The sequence below is a fragment of the Sinohyriopsis cumingii genome, chromosome 3 (assembly GCF_028554795.1).
Source record: "Sinohyriopsis cumingii isolate HCF-2022 chromosome 3, ASM2855479v2, whole genome shotgun sequence".
Classification (NCBI taxonomy): domain Eukaryota; kingdom Metazoa; phylum Mollusca; class Bivalvia; order Unionida; family Unionidae; genus Sinohyriopsis; species Sinohyriopsis cumingii.
In genome coordinates, this window is record NC_142963.1 from 49,735,195 (window position 1) to 49,751,597 (window position 16,403).

General features: G+C 32.0%; 1 protein-coding gene across 1 annotated transcript in view; it reads right to left on the reverse strand.

Moving 5' to 3' along the window:
- LOC149802826 (uncharacterized) overlaps window positions 1-16,403 on the reverse strand; it is a 349,692-nt gene that overhangs the window by 211,507 nt on the left and 121,782 nt on the right. Inside the window, exons 16-19 of the mRNA XM_089952278.1 lie at window positions 15,944-16,144; window positions 11,705-11,878; window positions 5,302-5,418; window positions 25-281 (exon numbers count right to left, since the gene is read on the reverse strand). Coding sequence (XP_089808404.1) covers window positions 25-281; window positions 5,302-5,418; window positions 11,705-11,878; window positions 15,944-16,144 — 749 coding nt within the window. The remainder of the gene's footprint in view (window positions 1-24; window positions 282-5,301; window positions 5,419-11,704; window positions 11,879-15,943; window positions 16,145-16,403) is intronic.

The following is a 16,403-nucleotide window of genomic DNA, read 5'->3' on the forward strand; positions in this document are numbered from 1 at the left end:
AAATGTGCAGCAATACTCTTTCACCTTGTTGACATTATCCTCTGCTACAGTGTAATTCTCCTGAAGATCAACAAGTACTTTCACAATGGCTTCACAGTGGACCGATAGTTGGCTTATGTTGGGCTTCAGATTGGCAATGATCTTTTCTGCATATGGTGCCATGCAGTTTATAATCACAGTTGAAGGTGAAGGTTTTAATATCAGGCTAATTAGCATATGTAAATAGGGCAGGTCACCTTCTCTAGATCCAGGGTCTAAGTTGCACAATAAAGGTCTGTTGTCTGTAAATGGAAAAAGAATAGATATATTCTACTCATCTGCAAATGTTAATTTTTTAAACAATCATTGCAATATATTACTGTCACATTCATGGATACCAAATTTGTATTTATTCATCATAAATGAATAGCAAACATTTTGTCCAAGACTGCCTTGTCAAATTTGGAACCGCGCTACAATGGAAATACATACTTTCACAGCCATCTTAATATCAACAAGCAAATGTTTAAATTCTACTGTAAATATTTCTATCATAACCTTGTGATAATTAACCAATTATTTACCTTATATTTTGGGACACTGTAAAAGTTGGGACCATAATTATTTTATGCAATAGCTTTAGGTTTGCTAACACTACAGTTCACATAATTTTTCTACTACAAAGGTTTTGGACACTTGTTCTATGAACTTCTTTAATAGTTAGTTTGTTCAATTAGTAGAACTAGTTAATATGGTTTAGTTTGTCAAGTTAATTAATCCTATTTTGGTTCTTAATCCCCAATCAGGTTGACTGGATGATGCAAAGTGTTTGCTAAAAAAAGTCTGCTTCCTGTTTGAGTACACAGATGAGTATCCTGTCTGAGTACACAGATGGGTAACCTGTTTGAGTACACAGATGGGTATCCTGTTTGAGTATACAGATGGGTATCTTGTTTGAGTACACAGATGGGTATCCTGTTTGAGTACACAGATAGGTATCCTGTTTGAGTACACAGATGGGTATCCTGTTTGAGTACACAGATAGGTCTCCTGTTTGAATACACAGATGGGTATCCTGTTTAGTTAATGATACAGCTGATAAATATAAGCTAATCATACAGTTGACACATAATTGACATATATTGCATAATGAGCAGTTATAACCATACTAACAGAAGCACAACCCAACTGTTTTAGTCCAAAGGTGACTGTATGTCATCATTTTGAGAGAACAAGAGTCCCTAGAAGGGATTAATGCTGTTCTAAGTAGTGGGCAAAAAGAATTTCTTGGCATTTGAGACAAAGCTATCTCTTCCTTTTAACTGTTGAGTGTTAGATTTCTTTGATATTTTTCATCTATAACAAGATTTTGAAATTAGATGCTGTGATACACATACTGGATGTCATCTTGGGAATATTTTCATTTAGGATAAAATAGACACCACTGGAAGTCTTTGGAGAAAACTCCATTTCAGAATGATCATCTATGGGGGGTGGGGATTTTTCAGACATTCATTGTGGTAGCCATACTGGATGTATACTTGGCACCATTTTCTTTAGGTATTATAGGAAATCTATTGTTGCAGCTATACTGGATCTACAACTGGTACCATTTTCATCTATCACTTGGTGAAAACATAATGAAAATCTCTATTCAGTTGGAGAAAGTGACAACCAGATTATTAAGACAGCCATCATGACAACCATACTGGATGTACAACTGGCACCATTTTCTTTAAGTATCATAGGGAGTGTAATGGTGAAAACCCCATGCTGATATAAGCATCCATATGGAGAGGAGTATCGTCAACAACATTTTCAATATATGAGTTTCCATTCATGAGGAATAGCAACAACATTTTTAATATATGACTTTCCATTCATGAGGAATAGCAACAACATTTTCAATATATGACTTTCCATTCATGAGGAATAGCAACAACATTTTCAATATATGACTTTCCATTCATGAGGAATAGCAACAACATTTTCAATATATGACTTTCCATTCATGAGGAATAGCAACAACATTTTCAATATATGACTTTCCATTCATGAGGAATAGCAACAACATTTTCAATATATGACTTTCCATTCATGAGGAATAGCAACAACATTTTCAATATATGACTTTCCATTCATGAGGAATAGCAAGAACATTTTTAATATATGACTTTCCATTCATGAGGAATAGCAACAACATTTTCAATATATGACTTTCCATTCATGAGGAATAGCAACAACATTTTCAATATATGACTTTCCATTCATGAGGAATAGCAACAACATTTTCAATATATGACTTTCCATTCATGAGGAATAGCAACAACATTTTCAATATATGACTTTCCATTCATGAGGAATAGCAACAACATTTTCAATATATGACTTTCCATTCATGAGGAATAGCAACAACATTTTCAATATATGACTTTCCATTCATGAGGAATAGCAACAACATTTTCAATATATGACTTTCCATTCATGAGGAATAGCAACAACATTTTCAATATATGACTTTCCATTCATGAGGAATAGCAACAACATTTTCAATATATGACTTTCCATTCATGAGGAATAGCAACAACATTTTTAATATATGACTTTCAATTCATGTGGAATAGCAACAACATTTTCAATATATGACTTTCCATTCATGAGGAATAGCAACAACATTTTCAATATATGACTTTCCATTCATGAGGAATAGCAACAACATTTTCAATATATGACTTTCCATTCATGAGGAATAGCAACAACATTTTCAATATATGACTTTCCATTCATGAGGAATAGCAACAACATTTGCAATATATGACTTTCCATTCATGAGGAATAGCAACAACATTTGCAATATATGACTTTCCATTCATGAGGAATAGCAACAACATTTTTAATATATGACTTTCCATTCATGAGGAATAGCAACAACATTTTCAATATATGACTTTCCATTCATGAGGAATAGCAACAACATTTTCAATATATGACTTTCCATTCATGAGGAATAGCAACAACATTTTCAATATATGACTTTCCATTCATGAGGAATAGCAACAACATTTTCAATATATGACTTTCCATTCATGAGGAATAGCAACAACATTTTCAATATATGACTTTCCATTCATGAGGAATAGCAACAACATTTTCAATATATGAGTTTCCATTCATGAGGAATAGCAAGAACATTTTCAATATATGACTTTCCATTCATGAGGAATAGCAACAACATTTTTAATATGACTTTCCATTCATGAGGAATAGCAACATCATTTTCAATATATGACTTTCCATTCATGAGGAATAGCAACAACATTTTCCAGATGGTTGCTGTGCTAGCCATATTGGATGTCAGATCAACACTATTTTAATTTAAGACCAACTGGACATCATACAAAAATCTTCCAGTGAAAACCCTACATCAATATGACTCTCTGTTGAAGTACAGTTGTGATAACAGAATTGTTAAGATGGCTGCCATGGTAGCCATACCAGATTTCAAATTAGCACCATTTTTATTTAGAATCAACATGACAGTAAAAGAACTCTTTTAGTGAAGACCCCATGATGATATCACCATTAATTCAGGAGGAGCAGTGATAATAAGATTCTCAAGATGGCTGCCATGGTGGCCATACTGGATATAAGATAGGCACCATTTTTAATCAGGACCAACTAGACATAATACAATGCCATTTAGTGAAGACTCCATTCAGAAGGAGTAGCAATAAGATTTTCAAGATGGTTATTGCTGTGGCTGTGTTGCATGTCAATGCAGCACCATTTTCATTTAGGACCAACTAGACAGTGGGATGAATGTGTGTAAATGTCAAGTTTCATTGCAATCCTCCAAGTAGTTTAGTAATAACAAACTTATGCTAGCAGACAGATGAACAGACAGACAACAGACCATACCATAAACTATTCTGGTTTATGACCTGTAAAGCTAATGAAAACCAGGAAAAATATACATGCATTGCTACAGGAGTATCACTGATAAATTTTTAGCCATCCACCAAAAGAAGTCCGGATCAATTTGAACGCTGTTTCAGAAGAAATAGATAGGTCAATGGGAACATGGTATTCTGAAAATACAGAGGTTTGTTTCGGGGGGCACATTACATTCAGCATAGGAAGTTTGTTAGGAGTAATCAGTAGTACAAACAACACAGACCCTGATCTGCAGGTACATTATGCTACAGCAGATCATGATCTTTGTTGTTTGCAGTCTGACTTGACTTTTAAGTGAGTGTATAAAGTACAATGATGTCTGCATAGAAGAGACCAAGACCCATAACTCTCATCATCTTTTACTTTGGATTTATTTGACAAAAACAAAAACAAGTCCAAGAAGGAGGAATAATGGCTGGGATAACAAGAGTCAAGTCTCCATCAGTAACCTTTTCCTGATTTTCTCAACAAATATTTGTATATGGCAACAATTTATTTGACAACCATCATTGATTAATACCAACAGTTCCCAATAAAAGAGACATATAAAGCACAATGACTGGTAAGATTACCTTTTACCCTGCCTATTTATACTGTGTACAGTGTGGTACCAGAGATTCAGCCAAAAAGTACCCATAATAAGTATTCACCTCTCTTTCTGGTGAAAATTCACATAATAAGTACTGTACACATGCCTTGATGCCAGCATACCCTATGGGAGGGGAATAGCTGTTCAAACCTGCTTATAGAAAATTGTTTTTTTTTTAAGGAAGTTACCACTATAAATGTCTGATTTCTTATTATGACTTCACTTTGTGAGTTAATCAATCTCAAAAACTGATATTACATGTGTGTTACTCTGAGTAACTATACTCGGAGAGAGAATGCTCTCTGAAGTGGAGGGCTCCCAACATTAACTAGGGGAGGTAACTCTTCTAAAATGTGCCTATATGTGAGGGAATACATTCTCTGACATCATTGATGTGCACTCATAATGATGACCTTTATTCTACAATAAATCGACAAATCATTTTCAAATCAAACAGTATTACACCATATATGGCAAACCATCCTGCTTATCTAAATCTGAATTTCACTTACATAGCTAGAGCTTAAATTTAGCCTGTGATTAGTCAGAAATGGGCCAAATGGGAGTTTTCACTAATCAATATCCTGCATTATGGTAAGTTTTGATATTAAGAAAATTTAAGTAAAATTTTACAAACTTTACATTGCCCAATTTGATGGCAGGATCTTGGGTATGGTTCATTTTTGTTTTGCTGAATAGTCTGAACAGGATGGTATAAAAATATGATCTGTAATCTGTTGTAATTTGTTGTAATTTGTTGAAATATTCATGAATATTACCTTGTAGTTCAAACCCTGCATTACACTGGTACTGGACAAGTGACCCAACAGGGTAAATGTTCTGCTGATTCACTATATTACCATTCAAAGGAGCACCTGCTCTTGGACAGGTCTTAGCTGGAAAAGAAACATAATGTCAACAATCTATTGGCTGTAAATAACATATAAACTTTTTTTATTCCTAATAACATTGGTTCCAGAGAAAAAGAAATGTGTTAGCCTAAACAACATTAGGGTATAGGAACCAAGGAATGAGAGAAATTAACATTTTCTGAATACTGCCTCACATTCAGGTTAAAACTTCACTGCAATACCATACTCTAACATTATTATAAATGCAGATATTGCAGCATAACAGAGTGCAGTGTAACCATTTCCTTTGTTTGCATCAGATTGAGGCTGAACTGCTTATAGATTGCAGTGTAACCCTTTATTGTGCATCAGACTGGAGGTTGAACACTACTTTTTGCGTGCAGTGCAACCCTTTACTGTGCATCAGGCTTGAGGTTGAACACTACTTTTTGAGTGCAGTGCAACCCTTTATTGTGCATTAGACTGGAGGTTGAACACTGTTTTTTGAGTGCAGTGCAACCCTTTACTGTGCATCAGACTGGAGGTTGAACACTGATTTTATAGTGCAGTGTAACCCTTTATTGTGCATTAGACTGGAGGTTGAACACTGTTTTTTGAGTGCAGTGTAACCCTTTATTGTGCATTAGACTGGAGGTCTTTATAATGGGAAATTTGAAGTGGATGCTAAATGGGTATTTAGTATGCTTTATTCCATCATGCTGGGGATGGAAACAAATTCTGGCACAGAATTTGTACAATTCAAAACAAAATGACATATTTTTACATTGTCTTTTATACTTGGCTTAAACTTTCTTGCCAAATTAATCATGCTTTGAATATTCTCAATTTATGATTGGAAACACTTTGACTTTTTAATTATCTTGTCAAGACTGTCCAAGTTTCACCTAATAAATCATAAACTTTTAGCACCTGTGACAAAAAAAATTATCCTTAAAATTATGTCCCATTCCCATTAAATTTTGATTAACCAAATTCTACGATGCCTGCTACAGAAATGATATCACTTGACTGCACAAGATTAGTTTCTTTATTTTTTTCTCTTGTATGCCATACTGAATTGTTTACATTTATGTTTTATAGTCTGTATTATACATTTTACATCTTATGTATTATTTATTCTGTTAATAATCTAAAACCCTCAAATTTTATATCTAAGCAAAATCAGCAAACTAAAGCTGAAATGATTTGTGTAATACACCTCACTGTATTTTTGTCTTCACATAGTATGATCATAGTTGATTATGAATAAGTTATTCTAAGACAAACATCAAATTAATTTTTTATCTCTTCTCTCTATCATTTGTTAATATAAATTTAAAATTCAGTTCACTTTTATCCTCTGTGATTTGTCTAAATGAAAAGAATTCATTAATATTTTCCAAATGTTCATATTTTCCAAATATGATAACCTGTCAACTCTCCTTAATCTCTCATTATCAATGCAGGATTCAACATGAAATGTGTTCTTGGCAGCAACAATCTAAATAGGTCACCAACTGGCAAACGTATTTTTGCAAATATCTGAAAAGCTGGGAAAAAATAAATTAAAAAACCTATAAAAGTTAATATTCAATTATTTATGATCTATATATATATATTATAATTTTAATGGTTATCAAAATGTGATGTGTTGATTCACTGACTAAGGGCCTCTAGATCATTATGCATCAACTGATTTGTCAAATTAGACAATTTATCAGTGATAATGATTCAAAATTATGTAAGACATTATAATATTGATTCAATATTATGTAAGACATTATAATAATGATTCAATATTATGTAAGACATTATAATAATGATTCAAAATTATGTAAGACATACTAATAATGATTCAAAATTATGTAAAACATTATAATGATACAAAATTATGTAAGACATTATAATAATGATTCAATAGTATGTAAGACATTATAATAATGATTCAATATTATGTAAGACATTATAATAATGATTCAAAATTATGTAAGAAATTATAATAATGATTAAATATTTTGTAAGACATTATAATAATGATTCAATATTATGTAAGACATTATAATAATGATTCAAAATTATGTAAGACATTATAATAATGATTCAATATTATGTAAGACATAATAATGATTCAAAATTATGTAAGACATTATAATAATGATTCAATATTATGTAAGACATAATAATGATTCAAAATTATGTAAGACATTATAATAATGATTCAAAATTATGTAAGACATTATAGTAATGATTCAATATTATGTAAGACATTATAATAATGATTCAAAATTATGTAAGACATTATAATAATGATTCAATATTATGTAAGACATTATAATAATGATTCAAAATTATGTAAGACATTATAGTAATGATTCAATATTATGTAAGACATTATAATAATGATTCAAAATTATGTAAGACATTATAATAATGATTCAATATTATGTAAGACATTATAATAATGATTCAAAATTATGTAAGACATTATAATAATGATTCAATATTATGTAAGACATAATAATGATTCAAAATTATGTAAGACATTATAATAATGATTCAATATTATGTAAGACATAATAATGATTCAATATTATGTAAGACATTATAATAATGATTCAAAATTATGTAAGACATTATAATAATGATTCAATATTATGTAAGACATAATAATGATTCAAAATTATGTAAGACATTATAGTAATGATTCAATATTATGTAAGACATTATAATAATGATTCAAAATTATGTAAGACATTATAGTAATGATTCAATATTATGTAAGACATAATAATGATTCAAAATTATGTAACACATTATAATAATGATTCAAAATTATGTAAGACATTATAATAATGATTCAAAATTATGTAAGACCTTATAATAATGATTCAATATTATGTAAGACATTATAATAATGATTCAAAATTATGTAAGACATTATAATAATGATTCAATATTATGTAAGACCTTATAATAATGATTCAATATTTATAGGTTACTGCATTTATATGGGAAAATATGAACAAGTTTTCGGATGGAATACTGCATGAACTTGTGAGTGCAGTATATCCTTCCAACAAAATGAGTTCATATTTTCCCATACAAATGCAGTAACCATTTTATTATATGTTCATTTTTTTATTCTACCTAAGATTTAATTATATAAACAAAATACACTACAAGAAACAACTTAAATGAATGAATGCCATATTCCAAACTAAATACACAAGCGCAGATTTGACTTTACAAAATGACATCATTATTAATGTGCACATAGCTCCACCCAGACAAATTTGAACTTAGTCGCGCGGTCGACATAACTTTCAAAAGAAAATGGCATGTCTAGTTAAAATTGAAATTTGCAGTCATATTGTGAATGAATGCGCATTGCAACGACTTTTCCATTTGATCTGGAGTGAATATATTTTGGTATTTTGTTTCGATTCGATGAAAGTTTTTGGATTGGATTCATCTGTGCAAATTATACATGAAATACATCGGATTTAAGTGGCGCGGGAGAAGCATGTTTACGTGTGCAAATGTGTTTCTGTTTCTGTCATTGAATGTTTGAAATCATAACGTGGGAAAATATGAAGTCTTTCAACTGCAATTTTCAAAAAGACGCTATGGAATTTAATGTGTTTAATGTGTATTTCATTTTGAGTGCAGTAAGGAGGATGCAATTGCACTTATCATTGAAATTACAGCACACTTTCGAAATGTGTAATCCAGATTGAAAACCTATGACATGGCTCATGTAATTCGGATTTGCAGAATAAGGAAAAAACATTTTGAGGAAATTCAGGATGTAAAACTGTAAGTATATTTTATTTTGCCATTCTTATCACCAGATAAAGAAGACAGTATATGCCTTGTCACTTGTATGTTATTTGTAAGGACATAATCATCCGTCTTTTATATAATGTAGCTAGCCTAAATCCATAACATTGTATCAACGCGGAATGTGCCAAAACAGCTGGGTTTTTTTTGCAGTCCACGAAACATGTTTTAGTTCATTCAGAATTTAAATAACCACAACGTAAAGAGTCTCTTACACGAGTGTATATGATTTGTTTACAAATCAAAAGTGCTGGTGTCTGCGTTATTGTTTGTTTACAATAGAAAGTAGTTCCTTTATTCACGTGAATGCTATATGTGTATTGTCACAGGCATTCAGTATCGGGGAATATTGAATGATTCTGACAATGTAAAGTTAACGGGAAAAAAAATGAGCATATAATAATGTGTAAGACATTATAATAATGACTCGATATTATGTAAGACATTATAATATTGATTCAAAATTATGTAAGACATTGTAATAATGATTCAATATTATGTAAGACATTATAATAATGATTCAATATTATGTTGTTGTTGTTGTAGGGTTTAACGCCATTTTTCAGCACACCTATTGTAGCCGATTGCTATACATGGCGGCCAGTATTAATGGTGGAGGAAGAACCTGGGAAAACCCCAGAAAGAACCACCGACCCTCGAGAAGCTACTGGCAAGCTTTCTCACATACCCACATTGGCCGAATCCAAGACTCGAACCTATGAAGACAGAGGTGAGATGGCAGTGATCCATAATGGAGAGCGCTTTAGACCACTCGGCCACTCGGGGCCCCTCAATATTATGTAAGACATTATAATAATGATTCAATATTATGTAAGACATTATAATATTGATTCAAAATTATGTAAGACATTATAATAATGATTCAATATTATGTAAGACATTATAATATTGATTCAAAATTATGTAAGACATTATAATAATGATTCAATATTATATAAGACATTATAATAATGATTCAAAATTATGTAAAACATAATATTGATTCAAAATTGTGTAAGACATTATAATATTGATTCAATATTATGTAAGACATTGTAATAATGATTCAATATTATGTAAGACATTATAATATTGATTCAAAAATATGTAAGACATTATAATAATGATTCAATATTATGTAAGACATTATAATAATGATTTAATATTATGTAAGACATTATAATATTGATTCAAAATTATGTAAGACATTATAATAATGATTCAATATTATGTAAGACATTATAATAATGATTCAAAATTATGTAAGACATTATAATATTGATTCAAAATTATGTAAGACATTATAATAATGATTCAATATTATGTAAGATATTATAATAATGATTCAATATTTTGTAAGACACTATAATAATAATTCAAAATTATGTAAGACATTAAGTACATATTTAAAGGTAGGAATCATGTTTTCTCCATGACAAATTCTCATTTCTATGGTGATAACTATGCACCGCCAATTAGCAGAAGCTGGATTTACCAAACTGTAAGTCTAATAATTGTCTTCTTGTTTCTAAAACTGATGACTATTCAACTTCATTTTTTTGTGTTTTTCATACTGATTGGTATTAAAACTATCAACTTAATATTTTAAAAATATGAAAAAATCCAAATCTGTGAGAAATTGATAGTTTTGGGTCATATCTTCATACTGAAATAGCAAATGTAAACTTTAACATCGAACATGGCTTTAATCATCCTCGGTTTGTGGGATACTGGGCAAATGCTCAAGAAAGTCTGTCACAGTGTTACATCAAACAAATGAGTGCAACCTCAACTGTGCAGCTGCTTCAATCCTGCATTTTAACTAATGGTTAATTAATATATCTAGCTTCATGGATGTAAAATCTTAATTTGGATAATATGGTAAAACCGCTGTGAGTGACCTCTGCTATTAGCGACCACCTATCATTTATGACCACAATCATAAAGCATGGATCAATTTTGTTATATAAACGCACTGTCATTAGTGACATAAAACAAAAGACCTCTCCCCTCCTTGTTTTATTCTCTTACCATCAGTTGTGTCCAAAAACATCAGTGCATAAATAAAATTCTTTTAGAAAAAAGGTCTACAGATTAGAAGGCATGAGAAATAGTTTGTCCCAAAAAACGGTATCATCCATAATAATTAGTATCAAGGCATAAAGAAATATGCAGTAGTTTAAAATCAGATAATAACATGTTGGAAAATGTTAAACCCAGTAACAGTTGTGTTATTCATGGACCAGTTATGTCCAAATATGGCCTTTTGAAGATCTGTTGTAGATATGTCATTTAAGTTGGCGGTTAGTTCCCAAATTTGTCGACATAAATTTGTGCCTAATCCTATCAAAAGAGATCAAAAGTATGTCAATTATTTCATTACCTGATTTATATTTGACAGGTATACAAGCTGAGCAATCTAAAATAGCACAGGTACTTATATTTATTAATATTCCATGATGATTTTCAGTTACACATTGAATATGCTTACCTATGCATACTATTTCCTCATTGCTCCATAAGCCATATTTGAGATAAGTCCTGGTGGTGGAACCATGAAGTTGGTATCCACAATGACAGCTGTAGTTAGCCACACTGCCATACTCAGTTGTGCTGTAGACCACTCGACCATTATTGAGGGCTGGTGGTGGATACCAGTTAACACCTGAAATGTTACAATGAACCTCAGAATGAATACATAATGAAACATTAATGTATTATGCAATCAATATTTATTTATTCAATTAAAATTATTTCCGCACTTACCTTTGACCACTGATCATTTGTTCCTTTCCCTCTACCTTATCTGAAGAAATGGTCTAGAAATGTATATGACCACCTGTTCAACACATAGGACTAGCACTGACTAAGTAACATAAAGGCAATACTTTTCAACAGACCAGTAACTTTTTGTGGCTACAGGTTCACAGGAGGTAGAAAAATCAGAATGAATGAACCTGAATTTCAGCCAGCACCCATCTGTCCACCTGTAGCCATTAGTGTTGACCAGATCCCTCTATGTTGTAAGATCCTGAACAACAAGCAGTTCATTTGGTGGACTTGGCTAGACCACCTGACTTTACCACCTGGCAAGACCATCTAACTTGACCACCTGGCTAGACCACCCGACCTGAACACTTGTCTAGACCACACTGAATATGGGAACATACAGGCTATTTACGCTAAAACCTAGAATATTCTAAACAGAAAAATAGTTGATCTTAAAATCTGAAAAATAATTCAGCTAAAAGGAAATAGAGTAAGAATGCTTTTCTTTTGTCAATAAAAGTATCTACTTACAGCTGTGTGTTGGGATAATAAGTGAAACAGTACCTAAACTTTGGCCAATGAATGGAGTCCTATATTTTTTTAATTACTTCTATGACAAGATGTTCAGTAAGATTTTGTAACATGCCTTGTATACTGATTTTGTACGTCGTTACTAAACAATCTGGCAAACTGTCACCAAAGGATCTCTGTTACCATAACCTTTGAACTTTAACGCTATCACAAGGGACCTCATGCACCACTTCAAATGATGTAAACATCTGATGACACTCTGTCAGGAAATCAAACACAGCTGTTTCTATTTCCAGTACTGAATTATTCTGCCTCCATAACTTTAGCATCAGTCCACTCTTTAAAGTGTAAATAATTGTAACTTCAATAATTCTTAAACCATACCTTGGAGAAGCTAGACAAAGCACATCATCTGCTCTACCCAAATATTCAAATTTTTAATGGGATAACCATGTTTCATTGATACCAGCTTTGAGATAATAGCTTCTTCCTTCTGAAAATCAAATTTATAATTCAGTATTATGGGTTTATTATGGGAACAATTAATTTTGTTTTTATTCAGTTCAGGACCCCTGCTGTGCATAAATTATATACTAATTAGAAACATACTAATCTGGAAATTTACTTAATCAATCTAGTCAGTTAGTTACTTTGCTTCTGTTTAAACACTGTCTCATTTAAGAGATCAGTTTCCCTCTTCATGTCTTAACACGCAAGATTATCAATCTTTTGTACCTATTTCATGACAATTCACTTGAGTGCAGCAGTATTTTAAGATTTTCAGAAAGGTAATGTAGACCGCACCTGTGCTACTATCACTAAACAAACCTCAAACGCTGATGGAGATTATTTTACAGTGAAATACAATGTTAACTCTGTAACTCTTTCTAATGTAAAGGGTATATCTGAATGGAATGTCAAACTCAGCCATAGATAATGACAAGGAATAAGCATAATGGCAACATCTTTATATATTCATCAGACAGTCTACAGTTCTACAAAGTTACTGCAACCCATTACAATTCCACAGACACTCTATTTATTCATGGACTTGGCTAGACCACCTGACTTTACCACCTGGGAAGACCATCTAACTTGACCACCTGACCTGACACTTGTCTAGACCACACTGAATACAGGAATTCAGGGACCAGTTATAAAGACTGAACTAACAATTAATTTCAGCAAATTACTCAAGAAACTTATCTGAAAACCAGTGATAGTAGCCATGATAGCAATCAGAGTATAGTTCAGGCCTGTAGCACCCCAAACCAGTCTTCCACATCATCAAGTGATGATATACATTTTCAATTAAACAGAGATCAAATAAATATTTCCCCTGTTGGGAATTCAGAAGTTATTGGTTCTACACCAGATCAGTCTGGGGGGAAACTATTCAGAAATCCAAGCCAGGCAGTCCATTCTGTCCAGTACTGCTTCAGCTACAATTTTATCCACCACTGAACAGGACATAAACTGCCTTAACAAGAAATAAGATAACACATTGCTCAAGGAGAAAAACACTCAGCTGGAAGCTCTATCAGAAAACAGTTCTCTGCAGACCAGGGTTGCTGAGGGCAGTCATAAGAAGGCAACAGTCCTAATGAGGGAAAATAAATCACTGCATCATGACAAGCTTGCTGAACATCTTTCAAAATTATGAAGGCAGAAACTGAATTGCTGGAAAAATAATAAAAAATATTAAATTATGACCTTTGCCAATCACCTAGTCATTATCTCATCCTTGAAGAGGAAAACAGTAAGCTGAAGGATGATGGGAAGCACTGGAATAAAGACAAAGAAAATCTACTGTCTGAAATAACTGAGATCAAATATGGTTCTGATGCCATTGATCCTGAAACTGGTTTGTCAATAACGGAGACATTAGAAACTTGAAAAAAGAATTGTAAGTGTGGTAAAGAGTGCCAGAATAAGATTACCAAGATTAAAGATCAATCCTAGGTACATTTCTCTTTCTCATTTTCATAAAAGACCTGCCACTGAAAATAGGAAACTGTATTTCCTCCAATGACTTATAGGCAGATGATACCACACCATCAGATTTCAAACAGCTAAAATCAGACCGCGAGGTTTCCCTTCAGACAGCTGTACTTAGAAAAGATTCCTGGTGTATGGAAAATGGCAGGAAAACAAACACAGACAAGACTAAAGTATTAAAGATTACTAACAAACACAAGAGAGCAAGATTGGAAAATAAAATTAAATCTGCCTACATATGGTTACCCATGACAAAATCCTTGGGGTGATAGTTGATAACAATTTGCAATGAAATTAACATATTCAAGTCATATGTCATAAATCAGTTCATGTCTGTGGTTATTTAGCAAGACAAGGCCATATCTATCAACAAAATATAGGTTAATACATTATAAATGCTATATACAACCATACCTAGACTACTGTAATGTTATGTGGGGAAACACTTTTGATAAAAATATTTACAAACTATTCTGCTTGCAAAAAAAAGCTTGCAGACTCATCTTACATAGGACAACACCCCAAATGCAATGAATAATATTAAAATATTAACAGTAAGTGAACGAATATCTGCTAGACTTTCGCTCAAATTTTCAAACAATATGGCCCCATTATATCTCTACGAACTATGTCATGCCAGAAAAAACAGCAACACTCCCAATTTAAGATCAATTTCAGCTAACAACCTTTCCATCCGAAAACCAAATAAAAAGCAACAAAAGTTTTCAATATTCAGGATTACTAATATGGGACAGAATCCAAAGGAAATTAGAGAAAGTACAAATATAAAGGCATTTAATTATAATATAATTCAATGTATGCAAAGTAGAGTCTGTTCAATTTGACAAATACATTACAGCTTCAAATATAAATTCACTAACCTTCCACTTTGCTGTCTCACTACTTTTGCACTGTATATACACAATGTGCCTAGTTGGAGCATGTTCATTAAAATTTTCTGTTTATTATTTCCATATATAAATTAGCTATGTGTGTGGGTGTGTGTGTATGTGTGTACATGTATCCAAAGGAAATTTGAGAAAGTACAAATATAAAGGCATTTAATTATAATCTAATTCAATGTATTCAAAGTAGAGTCTGTTCAATTTGACAAATACATTACAACTTCAAATATAAATTCACTAACCTTCCACTTTGCTGTCTCACTACTTTTGCACTGTATATACACAATGTGCCTAGTTGGAGCATGTTCATTCAAATTTTCTGTTTATTATTTCCATATATAAATTACTATGTGTGTGGGTGTGTGTGTATGTGTGTACATGTAATTAGAATTTAAATATGCATATAATAGAGGGCCACAAGAAAGATTAGTTCCATGCAACTAATTTGTCACTGTCTTTAAATAAAGTCATTATTATTATTATTATTATTATTATTATTATTATTATTATCTATGCTAATTACTTACTTGCACAGATTGGTTCAGAACCAGTCCATTTGTACTTGGGCATGCCCTCTAAGTCGAATCCTGAGTGACATAAGCGCCACCTAGAACCCTCCAATCTGTAGTCTGGATCACAATCATAAGTTGCCAGACTCCCAAAATTTAGGGAATCATTGTATCTGATCGTACCATAGGAAATGTTTGGAAGTTGTTCACATGTACCAACTGCAGAAATATGATACAAAATAAGTCCTATCACAGTAGTAGTAGTAGCTATAGGGTTGAACAGCATGTCCGAACAACACTGTCTATATGGTGCCAATTAAAAGTAAAGCTCTTAAACAGTCAGTGTAAAAAATTACAACAAAAAAGTCTACGAAGATAAAGCCTTCCAACATAACCTAAACATGATCTATCAACAATAAAATTTAAAAAGTAAAGCTGTTAAAATTCTCTAAATGGTAAGTAAAATGTAGACAAGTAA